The 15,808-nt window shown below is 37.2% G+C and overlaps 1 protein-coding gene across 4 annotated transcripts in view; it reads left to right on the top strand.

The window, feature by feature from the left end:
• The window catches only part of DHX57 (DExH-box helicase 57), a 59,189-nt gene that overhangs the window by 3,487 nt on the left and 39,894 nt on the right, over positions 1-15,808 (top strand). For 3 of the 4 annotated variants that reach the window (XM_043468368.1, XM_043468371.1, XM_043468367.1), the window contains exons 2-6: positions 2,965-3,182; positions 11,146-11,304; positions 11,808-11,993; positions 12,766-13,604; positions 15,165-15,343. In XM_043468368.1, the coding sequence (XP_043324303.1) occupies positions 2,971-3,182; positions 11,146-11,304; positions 11,808-11,993; positions 12,766-13,604; positions 15,165-15,343 (1,575 nt within the window). In that variant the 5' untranslated portion in view covers positions 2,965-2,970. The remainder of the gene's footprint in view (positions 1-2,964; positions 3,183-11,145; positions 11,305-11,807; positions 11,994-12,765; positions 13,605-15,164; positions 15,344-15,808) is intronic. The other variant, XM_043468370.1, reaches the window with a different exon arrangement.

Below are 15,808 nucleotides of genomic sequence, written 5' to 3'. Positions count from 1 at the left end.
CTTGGATCTTGTTTTTACTCACTAATAATTTGTCTTTTGATTGGATTGTTTAATTCATTCACATTTAATATTGTTATTGGTATAGGGGGATTTATTTTTTCTATTCTACTTTTAGTTGTCAATATGTCTCATGTCTATTTTGTTTCACTGTTCCTACTTTACTGTTTTCTTTTGCATTAAATTATTCAATAAATATTTCCTAATGCAGTATTTTAATTTCTTTAGTATTTTTTTTTTTAATTTTTGGTTTACTTTTTAGTGACTGCTCAAGGATTTTGTCGTATACCTCTTAACATATCAGAGTCAACTTCACATTTATACTAACTCAATTTTGCTAATATATAGAAATGTTACTCTCATATAGCTGTATGCCTTTCCCCTCCTTTTTGCAGTAAAGATTCCACATGTAAGCAATATCATATGATATTTGTCTTTGTCTGAGTTACTTCATTTAGTATGATAATCTCTAGGTTCATCTATATTGTTGCTAATGGCATTATTTCATTCTTTTTTGTGACTCAGTAATATTCTATTATGTATATCTACCATGTTTTCTTTACCCATTCATCTGTCAGTGAAACCTTAGGTTGCATCCCCAACTGTACATTGTTACAGTTATTACTTTACCATTTGTAGTCATTTTATTAACCCAATCCATCTATGCTCCCACCAACCTGCTTTGTTCTGTTACAGCAAATACATTACATTTATGCATATCACAAACCCACTATTATATCATATACATATTATTATATATGGTTGCTTTTTAAATCAGTTATGTGAAGAAAGAAGAAAATATGGATATACGCTGTTTGGTAGGTTTTGAGGGGGTTGATTTTGTTTTGTATTTACATAGTTACCTTTACCTTTACGGGTGCTCCTTTTTGTGTGTGTGTGAGTTCAGATTACCATCTAGGGTCACTTTCTTCAGCTTAAACAAATTCCTATAGTATTTTTTTGTAAAGCACATCTTACTGGGTTTATATCTGTAAGTGACAAGTTGTTTTTCTCTAAATGCTTTCAAGACTTCTTGCCTTTAACTTTTAGCATTTTTATGTATTGTGTCTATTTATGGATCTCTGGGTTTATCCTATTTGAAGTCCTTAGAGCTTCCTGTATGTGTAGGTTATTGTCTTTCAATAAATTTGATAAGTCTTCTTTCATTATTTCTTTAAATATTTTTTCTGTTCTTTTCTTTCTCTCTCTCCTATCCTTCTGGTGTTCCTGTTATGCGTACTACTAACTTTGGACTTAGTTTGGGTGTAGTTAGTTGACTTAGTTTGAGCTTAGTTTGTTCTTTTTTTCTGGTTCCTTAAGATGTAAATCTAGGTTGTTTATTTGAGATCATTTCTTTTTATTAACATAGACTTTTATTGTGATAAACTTCCCTCTTAGAACTCCTTTTGCTGCATCCCATAATTTTTGGTAAGTTGTGTTTTCATTTTCAGTTGTTTGATGATATTTTAAAATTTCCTTTTGATTTTGTCTTTGACCCACTGGTTGTTCAGGAGCATGTTATTTAATTTCCATATGTTTACGAATTTTCCAGTTTTCCTTCTTTATTGATTTCTAGATTTATACCATTGTTATCACAAAAGATGTTTGATTTGTTCTCAGTCTTCTTAAATTTGTCAAGACTTGTTTTACGGCCTAACATATGATCTGTTCTGAAAAATATTTCATGTGGCTTTGAATGGAATGTTCTGTGTATGTCTATTATAGTTCAAGTCGAATTTTTCTTTTGGTGGATGATTATCTTTCTGGATGATCGGACCACTGTTGAAAATGTGATATTAAAGTCTCCTATTATTGTTGTATTGCTGGCTACTTCCTCTCAATTATGTTAATATTTGCTTTATGTATTTAGATGCTCTGATATTGGGAGCATAAATGTTTATAATCGTTAGATTCCCTTGATGAATTGACCCCTTTACCATTGTATAATGATCTTCTTTGTCTCTTGTTACAGTGTTTGACTTAGAGGTTATTTTGTCTGAGTATAGCTACCCCTGCTCTCTTTTCGTTTCCATGTGCATTTACTATCTTTTACATCCCTTCACTTTCAGTCTGTGTGTCTTTGCAGCTGAAGCAATTCTCTTGCAGGCTGCATGTAGTTGAGTCTTATTTTTTTAATCCATTCAACTATTTTATGTATTTTGATGGGAGAATTTAGTCCATTTACATTTAAAGTAATTATTGATAAGTAAGGACTTACTGCCATATTGTTGTTTCCTGGGCATTTTTAAGATCTTTTGTTTCTTTCTTTCTCTCTTGCTGTCTTCCTTTATGATTTGATGATTTTCTATAGTGGTATGCTTTGATTTTTTTTCCTCCTCATCTTTTGTATATCTACTATAGATTTTAAAAAAATTTTTTATTCTTTTATAGTTTCTTTCTTACTATAGATTTTTAATGTGTAATTTTTTTGTTTGTTTGTTTTTTACCATGAGGCTAATGTAAGACATCTTATAACATTCTACTTTAAGCTGATAGCATCTTAACTTAGATCGCATACAAGAGTTTTACACTTTTACTCCCCTCCAGGCACAATCTCTTAGCCAGAGCTGTTTCTAAAAATATATATGTAAATATAAATTTTATTTATCAAATCATATATTAAATACATGAAATATCTAGGGTTTTTAAACCCCATGCCAGACCTAACCAAATCAGAATGTAGCATGGGACCCTACACACCCCATGTGTGGTTTGAAAACTTCTCCATGTGTTTCTGATGCACCTCCTGGTTAAGAAACTTGTGTCAGAGAAACTTATTAAATATTAGTCCTGGAAGGATGTACTTATTAATCTTTTGTGAAGCATGTTGTTCATGCGTCTTCTAAACTGGCCCTTTGAGTGCGTTTTTGTTTTTCTTCTTTGAAGTAGGCTATATCCTTAACTTTGACAAAGAATTATTACACCTATCTGGTTTTATGATGTCTGTATTACTTTTTTCTCTTGCAGGTGAAAATGAGTTCTTCAGTAAGAAGGAAAGGCAAGCCAGGGAAAGGAGGTGGAAAAGGGTCTTCCAGAGGAGGAAGAGGAGGCAGGAGCCATGCTAGTAAATCTCACGGGGGCGGCAGCAGTGGCGGTGGTATTGGTGGCAATAGAAAGGCATCAAGTAGAATCTGGGATGATGGCGATGACTTTTGTATCTTCAGTGAATCAAGGCATTCATCCAGGTTATTTTTTTTTTTTTTTCATCCAGGTTATTATACTCATTAAATGTTCAAATATGAAAACAGTATCAATTCTTGATGTATGGGACAAAAGATGGTTATTAAGACAAAGAGGGAAAATGCCACGTAATTCTGGCTAAGTTACTCTTCCTCTTATTTTAAAGCCTTGCAGTCCCCCGCTTTGTGAATTTTTTTAAAAGTGTGATGGTAAATAACACCTTTGGGAGAGGGGTGGGCATTGAAATCTGAGCTTAACTTTAACTTCTGTATGACACTGTAAATTGAGTGTAATATTGTTATTATAATCAATATTATGGAAAAGTAAATATTGGAAATGATGAGGGTAATTGAAAATTATATTAAGTATTTCTTAGGCATTGTAGTTTGAAGGTCCCCAGATGAGATCTGGCTATATCCCTTCTGCTTAGTTGATGAATTATCTATTTTCCAACCGATCAACCAAATATTTACTGAAGCTTAATGTGATGATCAGAGATAGATATCATGCCCAGGCTTCTCTCATAGTCAACTTTTAATTAGTGAACGTTGTTTTGTTGTTGTTCAGTCACTTAAGTCATGTCCAACTCTTGACAATCTCATGGACTGCAGCACGCCAGACTCTTCTGTCCTCCCCTATCTCCCAGGGTTTGCTCAAATTCATGTCCTTTTGAGTCGGTGATACTACCTAACCATCTCATCCTTTGCTGCCTCTTCTCCTTTTGCTTTCAATCTTTCCCAGCATTGGCATCTTTTCCAATGAGTCACCTCTTCACATCAGGTGGCCAAGCATTAGAGTTTCACCATCAGTCCTTCTAATGAATATTCAAGGTTGATTTCCTTTAGGATTGACTGATTTGGTCTCCTTACAGTCCAAGGGACTCTCAAGAGTTACCTCCAGCACCACATTTTGAAAGCATCAATTCTTTGGCACTCAGCCTTCTTTATGATCCAAAGCTCACATCTGTATATGACCACCTTTGTCAACTCTCTAGGTTTGTCGTAGCTTTCCTTCCAAGGAGCAAGTGTCTTTTACTTTCAGTCCTAAGTGATTTTGGAGCCCAAGAAAATAAAATCTATCTCTCCTTCCACTCTTTCCCCTTCTATTTGCCATGAAGTGATGGGACCAGATGCCATGACTTTAGTTTTTTTAATGTTGAGTTTCAAGCCAGCTTTTTCATTCTCCTCTTTCACCCTTATCCAAAGGCTCTTTAGTTTCTCTTCGCTTTCTGCCATTAAGAGTAATATCTTCTGCCTATCTGAGGTTGTTGATATTTCTCCTGGCAATCTTGATTTCAGATTATGATTCAGCCAGCCCAGCATTTCACGTGATGTACTCTGCATAAATTCCAATAATTCTAATACATGTTTAATGAAAGTAAAGATTTTCTACTGCATGTTATGCATCTCATTGTTTTTCAATTTGCACTTTAAGGTGTTTACTTAAATTTTTAGAGATAGCGAGACTTCTTTAGAGTTATGTATATAAACACAGGCATACACACACTCTTGTGGGAATAATTACCAACTAAATATTGGTTAGAAAAAAAAAAAATATTGGTTAGAAATAGAGGTGAGTGCTGAAGTTTAACTGCATCATATGTGGCTTTTAATTTAAATGAATTCAATTGTATGCATTCAGGAAAAAAAGATAAAGAAGAACAAATGGTATTTAAGTAGTTAAACTTGCCACTGAATGAATCTGAACTCCATCATGAACAGGATAATGAGAGAGGAAGGTGTTCATTCCTGTCAGTCTCAGTGTCCAAGTGCTTTATATAGTTTAAGCTTCTTGATGCACTGAGTATGTGATATTAATGTGTATTTCTTAAATATACATTTCTTATACATAGTCTCTATCATAACCAAATACTTCACTTGGTATGCAACCAGAGAATCTACATTTTTTTCCATTTTAAATGAAAAATGGTCATTTTTGGACATACTGAAAGATAATATATCAATCTCAAACTTGATTCCTTTTTAAGAAATCTTCCAGAATAATTTAAAGCTATATTTTCACATTAGCTGCTGACCTGAGAACCTAACTGCTGAGTTAGATGCAGCTCCATTCTTCCTGAAAACACTTACTTTATAGGTTCTTAGGGTCTTAGATGTTCATTCACGCAGGAAATACTGACTTAGTGCTACTGTGAGCCAGACAGTGTTTTAGTGACCAGAATCACAGCAATGAATAAAATACTGTCCTGGTGCTCGTAGAAGGAGGTTTGACATATAAAAACTGTAAACAAAGGTGTAATCATATGTCAAGTGATAAGTACTATGGAGAAAAATAAAGGACAAAGGAATAGAAAATGCCAAACTGGATTGCTGGTATTTTTAAATGGTTGCTCCTTTCTGTGGAGTGATCAGAGAAGACTTCTCTCTTGATGTGTCATTTGAGCCAGGACACGAAAGAAGTGAAGGAGTAAGCCATGAATCTATCTGAGGGAAGAACGTTTGAGACAGAATAGCAAGTGAACAGTTCCTGAGGCGGGAGTTTTAAGAAGATTTAGGGAATGGAAAGGAAGCCATATGGCTAGCATGGATGGGTAAGAAGTATTAGGCAGTTAGATTCACCAGGCTGTGCTGTGTAGAATCTTATAGGCCAGTATAAGGATTTTGTTTTGTTTTTGAGTTTTAAAAATCATGTTTATTGAAGTGTAATTTACATTCAGTAAAGCTCACCCTAAAATTTGACAAATGCAGTCATTTCTCTAACCAGCAGCTCTTCAAAACTCGCCCATGCCCTTTGCAATGAACTCCTCCCTGGTCCTTAGGAATGCGTTGATCTGTCTTCTGTCAGTAGGATCAAATTTAGTTACTAAAATGATTTATTGTAGAAGAACTAAGCACATAAAACCAAGGGGTTTTCTTCTTTGTGTGTGGTTATTTGTTTAGTTGTTTTTTTGGCCAAGCTGTGTGGCTTGCTGTTATGGCTTAGTTCCCTTACCAAACCTGGGCCCTCTGCAGTGAAAACGCAGAGTTCTAACCACTGGACAGCCAGAGAATTCCCAAAATTCAAGTTTTTAAAAGGATACTTTGGAACGTATAATCTTTAGAGTAATCAAAAGAATTGGGATTTTAACATAACCTTTGAAAATTAAAGCACAGTTCATAAAGTTGTCTTAAGATAGTTGCAGAATAGCTAGTCTAGTTACTGTGTCAATCTTCAGCCTGGAGCTGTTTGGTAGAAAAACTATTTTAAATAATGGGATTGAATTCTACAGAAATTCTCTATGGGGCAGATATATATTCTCACAGATATCTGTGAGAATATCTCACAAACACCTTCTCAAAAGACCACCTCTGCTGCCACCATGAAAGGGACAAGGAAAGCAGAAACATCTGTTCTGTTTGTCAGTCATCTCATGTTCAGATATACCTTGTTGTTGTCCAGTTGCTAAGCGTGTCCAACATTTTGTGACCGCATGGACTATAGCATGCCAGACTGCGCTTCCTTCACTATCTCCTGGAGTTTGCTCAAACTCATGTCCATTGAGTTAGTGATACCATCCAACCATCTCATCCTCTGTCATCCCCTTCTCCTCTTGCCTTCAATCTTTCCCAGCATCAGGATCTTTTCCAGTGAATCAGTTCGTCGCATCAGGTGGCCACAGTATTGAAGCTTCAGCTTCAGCTTCAGCATCAGTCCTTCCAATGAATATTCAGGGTTAATTTCCTTTAGGATTGACTGATGTACTCTCCTTGCTGTTCAAGGGACTCTCAAGAGTCTTCTCCAGCACCATAGTTTAAAAGCATCAATTCTTTGGTGCTCAGACTTCTTTATGGCCCAACTCTCATGTCCGTACTTGACTACTGGAAAAATCATAGCTTAGACTATACAGATGTTTGTCAGCAGAGTGATGTCTTTGCTTTTTAATACACTGTCTAGGTTTGTCATAGCTTTCCTTCCAAGGAGCAAGCTCTTTTAATTTCATGGCTGTAGTCACCATCTGCAGTGATTTTGCAGCCCAAGAAAATAAAATGTCACTATTTCCACTTTTTCCCCATCTATTTGCCATGAAGTGATGGGACCAGATGCCATGATCTTAGTTTTTTGAATGTTGGGTTTAAGCTTGCTTTCTCACTCTCCTCTTTCACCCTCATCAAAAGACTCTTTAGTTCCTCCTCACTTTCTGCATTAGAGTGTTATCATATGCATATGCGAAGTTGTTGATATTTCTCCCAGCAATCTTGATTCCAGCTTGTGATTCATCCAGCCCAGCATTTTGCAAAATGTACTCTGCAGATGCACCTTATCTACCTGAAAAGCTTCTTCCAAGCACCACAGTTCTTTCTTTCAAGCACCAACCTTGAGGTTTGTCAGCATGTTGAAGTAGATTGAGCCAAGTTGTGTACCATGGCTGAAAAGCTATTATAAGGAGTTTGGCTTTTGCTTTGAGTAAGATGGGAAGCCATTGAAGGGTTTGAGGCGAGAGTATCGGTCATCAATCACTCTGGCCAGAGTTACTGCCATTAATTATATCCTTTTATGTGAATTAGAAAATGGTGAATGTGAATTAGAAAATGCCCCCCTCTCTGGTCAGTTATAGCTCCAGAATGCATGTCTTGGCAAGCAGAGAACACATTGGATTTTAGCTCTCGCTGTCCCCTCCTCCTCTGCTTCAGGACCCTTTGCATAGTGTACAGTCTGTGCGTCCATACTCGGCAGCCCTGCCTCAGTGTGCTGTGGAGAATCGACTGCAAGGGGCCATGAGTGGAAGCAGGAAGACCAGTTAGAAGATACTGTCCCAGTGGCAGTGTCCTAGACAGTTTAATAACATGTCTGGAGTTCAAGAGCAAGATCTCAACTAGAGAAATAAATGTATGAGTTCTTTCTGAGTAAATACTATTTAAAGCTATGAGACTAAATGAGATAGGATATAGAAAAGAGGTTTGAATTTTGAGCCCTTGGGCACTCTAGGATTTAGGGTTGAAAGAGGTTAGGAGAATCAGACAAAGTAGATTGAGAAGTTGCCAGTGAAGTAGGAGGAAAACTAAAAGCTGATTTCTGGAAGTCAGATGGAAGGAAGGAAGGTGTTTTAACGGGGATTATCCAATCAGATTGGATTGGATACTTTAAAGGGATATACAAGTTGTATAAAAAAATGCTTCTAGTAGGTCAAGAAAAATGGGAGTTCCCTTGGTGGTTCAGTGGTTAGGACTTGGCACTTTCACTGCTAGGGCCCCAGGTTTAATCCCTGGTTGGAAGCTAAGATCCTACCAGCCATGCAGCATGGCCAAAAGAAAAGGAAAATGTGTTCTGACTGTTGTCCACTGGATTTGGCAATGTGGGTAGACAAGAGCTGTTTGGTATAGTATAGTTGATATAGAGTGTGTTTCAGAGAGAAGAAGATAAAAAGTGGCGACAAAGACATGATTTAGAGAACACTTTCGGGGAGTTTTACTGTAAAGGGCAGGGGCGGGAAGACGGATAGGACAGTACCTTGAGGGGAATATAAAGTCAAAGGGAGGATTTTTTTTTTTTAAATATGGTAGATGTTACATAGCGTGTATATATGCTGGTGGAAGTGATCCAAAAGAGAGTGAAAAACTGATGATGTAGAGAGGAGGATAAGTGCTAGAATGATTTCCTTGAGGAGATTGAACAAATTGAGATACAATATACAAACAGAGGGACTGACTTTTAGGATCAAGAATGGTTCATCCTTAGTAACAGGAAGGAAGGCAAAGTGTCGAGGTTTAAGAATAAGTGGTAGATGAAATAGCATATGGAAGGTCCCCCCCCCCTTTTATTTTATTTATCATGAAGAAACAGATAAATCCAAATTATGAGAATTCTACAAAAAAAACTGGCCTGAGTGTGTCAAAAAAAAAGTCAATATCAGGAAATAGATAGGGAACTAAATTAAAGGAGTTTGAAAAACAGATAATGTCATTTTTAACTAGATAATCAGAAAATCTGTAGATGTGGTTTGAGGCAATTAGGAACTTTGAATATCAGTTCAGTTCAGTTGCTCAGTCTTGTCTGACTCTTTGCGACCCCATGGACTGCAGCACACCAGGCTTCCCTGTCCATCACCAGCTCCCAGAGCTTGCTCAAACTCATGTCCATTGAGTCAGTGATGCCATCCAACCATCTCGTCCTCTTGTCATTCCCTTCTCCTCCTGCCTTCAGTCTTTCCCAGCATCAGGGTCTTTTCCAATGAATCAGTTCTTCACATCAGGTGGCCCAAGTATTGGAGTTTCAGCTTTAGCATCAGTCCTTCCAGTGAATATTCAGGACTGATTTCCTTTAGGATTGTCTGGTTTGATCTCCTTGCAGTCCAAGGGACTCTCAAGAATCTTCTCCAACACCACAGTTCAAAAGCATCAGTTCTTTGGTGTTCAGCTTTCTTTATGGTCCAACTCTCACAGCCATACATGACTACTGGAAAAACCATAGCTTTGACTAGACGGACCTTTGTTGGCAAAGTAACATCTCTGCTTTTTAGTATGCTGTCTAGGTTGGTCATAGCTTTTCTTCCAAGGAGCAAGCGTCTTTTAATTTCATGGCTGCAGTCACCATCTGCAGTGATTTTGGTCCAAAAAAATTAAATCTGTCACTGTTTCCTTTGTTTCTCCATGTTTGCCGTGATGTCATGATATCAATATAAAATTAAATGATATGTTAGATGAGATCAATATAAAATATTGATATCTTATGAGTGATAATAGTATTATGGTTATATAAAAGTTTGTCTCTGTTCTTAGGAAATAACATGCAGAGGTATTTATGAGTGAATATGATGTCAGCAGCTTACATTCAGATGGTTGAGAACATGCATGTGTCTATATGGGGGAACATTTATATACATATGCATATATATGTGCATATAGAGAGGAAATAAGAGAAGGGTGTAAATGTGTGTGTGCATATAAGTATGGCAGGTGTTAACAGTTATTGGTGAATCTTAATAAATGCTATAAATTTTTATAGATTAACAATTCTTTGAAACAAAAAGGGGAAATGATGAATTTTGGATAACATTTCTTTTAGAAGTTGCAATTATGTGGTTAAAAATCCCAGTCTCTTCTATTTTCTCCTTTGCTACACAGTTGAGAGAGAGTAAATGTGTGGTTCTTTTCAAAGTCTTAGTAATATGTTGGATTTTCAGTACAGAGAAGTTTCTACCATTTCTCTAGATTTGTAAAAATTTATAATGAAACATGCCAAGTGAAAAAAAGAAAAGAAACTTAGTGAGTAAAGGTAAATTTTAGAATCCATTATTTTTTTAAATATTAAAAAGTGTCCCTAAAAAACTCTAAATTCCAAAAATGAGATTAGTGAAATAGTGAATAGTGAAATAAATTCTAGTCCCTCTATGTTTAAAATTTAAAAATTAAGTTGTAGGAAAATGTTTAATTTGGGGGAAATGGCAGTTTGATTTTAATAAGGAAATAAAGCAGATTATAAAAAATTACATATGCTGGATAATTTTATAAAAAATGTATGTGAAAAGGAGTGATATTAGTTAAGATGTTTTCTGTTCTTTATTCTCTACTTTTCTACAGTAAACGTGTATTATTATATTTGTAATCAGGAAGTAAAAAATTTAAATAAATATTTAAAAAAATAGGGCCTAATAGTCACAAGATAGGACTCTTAGTTGTTTTCAGATTAAGTACCTCAAATAGAGTGAAATATATACTCTTTGTACATAGCATATTTCTTGTGAAAGTCCACTGGTGCAGGAGTCATCACAGCATTGCTTTCCCCAGAAGATTCTTGAGTTAGTGAAGCAAGATTTAATGATGAAGAAACTGATCAGGTTTTTTCCCAGCATTTAGAATATAATGAAGTTGAGTAAATACTGTAGAAAATGGAGACTCTCTCCACATTCATGTCCCCTTTTATAAGATACATGACAATCCAATCATGTTGTGTATGTATGGAGACCCTGAGGAGAGTGTAAAAATTCTGATAACAAATAAGTGTGTAATTTTGTTCTTGTGTCCTTTGCAGACCTAGTAACAGTAGCGTGAGAAAAGGGGATGCACGCCCCAAATGGAAGCCCGAAGCCAAAGTGCCCCTGCAGACTCTACATATGACTTCTGAGAATCAAGAAAAAGTGAAAGCTCTTCTCCGAGACCTGCAGGAACAAGATGCGGATGCTGGATCTGAGTAAATTATTATATTTGAATAAATTATTATATTGAAGAAGATAAAATGTGAGGGTCCTCTGTGTCTTTGGAATACTGTGTCAGTACTAATCGTATTGTGGCTATGTAACTAGTTGAAAGTGAGCCAAGAGAAATACAAGAATAATTATTCAGCAACTAGTTGTCCTTTACGGTGTAACCTTTAGTTATTAATTGTCTCTTTAAGTTTTAGTTGATCATCTGGGAAAGAAAAAAATGGAGATTCCAGTAGTATCTAGCTGGGTTGTTGTGAAGATTTTCAAAGAGATAGTACATATAAAACATTTAACATAGTGCCTGGCAAGTAATACGTGCTATTAATTGCCAATATATAAGTTATTAGGTCAATAAAGAATTAAATCAGTGACTCAATAGTGGTCAGGATCCTATGTGGTTTGGTTCCGTGAATTCTTAGACCCTTACCAATTTTTTCTTTGAAGCAAGTAGAAATTAATATATGATATATGAAAATGTTACTTTTGCCAGAAGAGGTGTTTCTGGGGAAGAAGAAGATGATGAGCCTGATTATGATGACGAGCAGTACTGGTCACCTGGACGAGAAGCTTCCCTGGTTCCTGACTCTGATCCTTTGGAATGCGCTGGCTCAGGCCTGGTGGAGCCTCACAGGCCGGAATTTACAGTGTCAGCATTTGCAGTGCACAGACTTTCCAGGTTTGCTTTCATCACTTGTGGGAGAATTGAAGGAAACACAGCCATACTGTAACCCCAACTATGTCTTCCTGAGTACTCTCCTGTGGCGTGGGTCCCAGGCGGTAACACTCTCCTGTGGCGTGGGTCCCGGCGGTAACACTCTCCTGTGGCGTGGGTCCCAGTGGTAACACTCTCCTTGGGCGTGGGTCCCGGCGGTAACACTCTCCTGTGGCGTGGGTCATAGCAGTACTTGATAGTCTCAGTGGCCTCTCTTTTAGGATAGGTAGATGAAGGAGGAGTTAGTATTATCAGGGAGACTTCTTCAGGATACAGACCCTGCCTCTCTATACTTATATCATCACATGTATGGTTTTTTTTAATGGTTTTATTTATTTACTTATTTTTGGCTGTGCTGGGTCTTCATTGCTATGTGGGCTTTTCTCTAGTTGTGGCGAAGCGGAAGCTACTCTGGTTGCAGTGCGTGGGCTTCTCACTGAAGTGGCTTCTCTTGTTGTGGAGCATGGGCTCTAGGGCTCACGGGCTCAGTAGCTGTGGCTCCTGGGCTCTAGAGCACAGGCTCGATAGTTGTGGCACACGGGCTAAGTTGCTCCCCAACATGTGGGATCTAACTGGATCAGGGATGGAACTCGTGTCTCCTGCATTGGCAGGTGGATTCTTTACCACTGAGCCACCAGGGAAGCCCCACGTACAAGTATTTAAATGAATTTCTCTTCTGTGGTTTGATATTACTTTTTGATATTAGTCTTTTTTTGTCATGTTTCACACGTGGCAGGTATGGTTTCCACACTGAACACTGTCAGGCAGCCCTGAGGATTTGCGATGGAGACGTCGGGGCATCACTGGAACACCTGCTCACCCAGTGCTTTTCAGAGACATTTGGAGAGAGGATGAAGATATCTGAGGCAGTTGCACACATAAGCTTGGATGAGTGTGTGGAACAGCGACAGGAAGAGGCATTTGCTCTCAAGTCAATCTGTGGAGAAAAATTTATAGAAAGAATTCAAAACAGAGTCTGGACCATTGGATTAGAACTAGAGTATTTGACAAGTAAATTCTGCAAATTCAAGCAAAAGGAAAGTACCAAAAATATACAGGAGGCTTCACTTGAAATCTGCAAATTTTACCTCAAAGGAAATTGTAAATTTGGATCAAAGTGCAAATTTAAACATGAAGTGCCCCCAAATCAAATTGTCGGAAGAGTCGAAAGAAATGTAGATGATTCTCATCTAAATGCTAATGAAGATGCATCCTTTTTATATGAACTTGAAGTTCGATTTTCTAAAGACCACAAATACCCCTACCAAGCTCCCCTTGTGGCATTTTATTCCACCAATGAGAATCTACCTCTGGCTTGTCGTTTACATATTTCTGAGTTCCTTTATGGCAAAGCCTTGACATTTGCAGAAACTTCAGAACCTGTTGTATATTCTTTGATAACCCTTTTAGAGGAAGAATCAGAAATAACCAAGTTACTAACAAATACCCATCACAAGTACAGTGTCCCTCCTGTGAACTTTCTGCCAGTATCACCTGGAATCAGACTAAATAATCCTGTCTGTCGTAAACCAGTGATTCCAAGTAATTCATTTTTTTCGAATCAAATTCCAGAAGGTACGTAAGGCACTGACCAGGTGGAGGGTGTTGTGGAGTGGGGCATTTGGAATGATGGATTAAAGAAATCAGAGGTTTTGAGGGCTGATCTGGGATCTCCAGTGATCTTAGGCAAGTCATTCTCTTCAGTTTAAGGTCAAAAAGGAATGAGAATCCCCTGAACTGTGACCTGACTTTCATTGTAAGGCCCAGTTGTGTCACTGTATTCCAGCTCACTGAATCAATCATAAGTTTATAGTGATGTATATAAGCTCATTTTAGCAGGTGAGGGCTGGAAGAACCTTAAAGCATCCTTTCAGAAAATCTGCTTCATTTAATCCATTTGGTTTCATGTGATTACTTCTGATACTGTCTATAGGATTACTTTCAAATGAGTTTTTAGAGATACTTCTCTTTCTGGACCACTGTCCATACCCTCCTGCTTTTAGCATGGTAGACCCCCAAAATTCATCAGGGCAGGGCTCTGTTTATGAATCCCTAAATCCTCAAATAGAGAAATGTTTGTACAAGCCTGTGGCTTTCTCCAGATCCAGATGTGCTCCACAGAAGTTACCTCCCTTTCAAAGTTCACCATAGGATTCAGAGAAACAAGTTTTTATTATTTCCCAAGAGTTCCCAGATAGATGTCAACAGGTAGAGAACAGTGAAACCACCAAGATGTGGATGCTAGACAGCTGGCTGGGTTCACTCACCTGACCCTTGACTTACTCCCAGCTTGCAGCTAGTTCTGGCACATGGGACTCAGATGTATTCCTCAAGACATGACAAACTATGTGTCATGGATTTTGATGGGGGATAACAGCTTTATTAACATAATTTACATACCATGAAATTCACCCTTTTGAAGTGTACAATTCAGTGATTTTTAGTATATCACAGAATTGCACATCCATGACCACTGTTCAATTCTGGGACATTTTCATCACCCCATAAAGAAACTCCATACCTGTTAGCAAGTCACTCCTCATTTCTCCCCTTCCCCAAGCCCTAAAAACCATGAGTCTACATTCTGTCTCTATGGATTTGCCTATTCTGGACATTTCATGGCAATGAAATCATACTGTAAACACATGGCTTTTTGTAATGGGTGTCTTTCACTTAGCATACATAATGCTTTCCAGGTTCATCCATGTTGTAGCATGTATCAGTACTTCATTCCTTTTTATTACTGAGTAATATTCCATTGTATGGCCATACCACATTTTATTGATTGACTAATCATTTGATAGTCATTTGGGTTATTTTGTGTCATGGAAATTTAGGGACACCTGCAAATATTTAATTCCTTAACAAGGCATGCCATGATTTTCTCTTCTTTGTTCTTAATTTGGTTTAAGCAAAGCCATTTATACTTTATTATAAGTTTATTTGAAGATGCATTTTAAATTCTTTAGCAGTAGAAGTAGTAGTGTGGAAATGAATGAATTTGTTTTATTCGAGCTTTAACTTTTTCTCCATTTTATGAATTTGTTGTTGTTGTTACTTTGTTAGATAGTGGCTTTCCCCCTTTGCTAAAGAAAGGGCTCCATATCGAAAACGTGTCCTTTTATCCCCTTCAAGTTGAAAAAGAATCAGAGCCTGAGGAGGAGACAGATGAGGATGAAGGTCCAGCACCAGTGATGGTGGAGGATGAAAGCTATGTCAACCTTAAGAAAAAGATTTCCAAAAGATATGACTGGCAGGCAAAATCAGTACATGCTGAAAATGTCAAAATCTGCAAGCAGTTCCGAATAAAACAGGTAGGGTATTCTAAGAGAATGGCTAGTATTGCCTCCCTAATGTATGGATGAAGGGATTAGGAATTAGGAAGCCTTGGCTACTCTCCATAGTATATTTTCAGTCTTTTACTCTGATTGGTCAAAGTTTCTGCATGCCACCACAAACTTGGATGCATGTTCTAACTAATTTTGGAAAATCTGATGGCTGATGAAAATGCAACATGTATATACCAAATATTCTGAGAATCATGTGGCTTTGATACTGTGATAGAAATCTGATAAGTGAAAGAAAAATTAGTACTGTGATTTACATTAGAAATACCAATGCAGAAAAGGATAAGGAGGGACTCTTAACCCCATTTCAAGGCCTCACAGGATAAATCATTTATCCAGGGTCACATAGCTGCTAAGTGGCAACACAAGGTTTCAAGCTAATTCTTTCTGTTTCCAAAGTTCATATTGTTTTACCTCATTCACATGAAGATT

Source organism: Cervus canadensis, chromosome 5 (assembly GCF_019320065.1).
Source record: "Cervus canadensis isolate Bull #8, Minnesota chromosome 5, ASM1932006v1, whole genome shotgun sequence".
Taxonomy (NCBI): Eukaryota; Metazoa; Chordata; class Mammalia; order Artiodactyla; family Cervidae; genus Cervus; species Cervus canadensis.
This window is presented reverse-complemented; position numbering and strand designations above follow the sequence as displayed.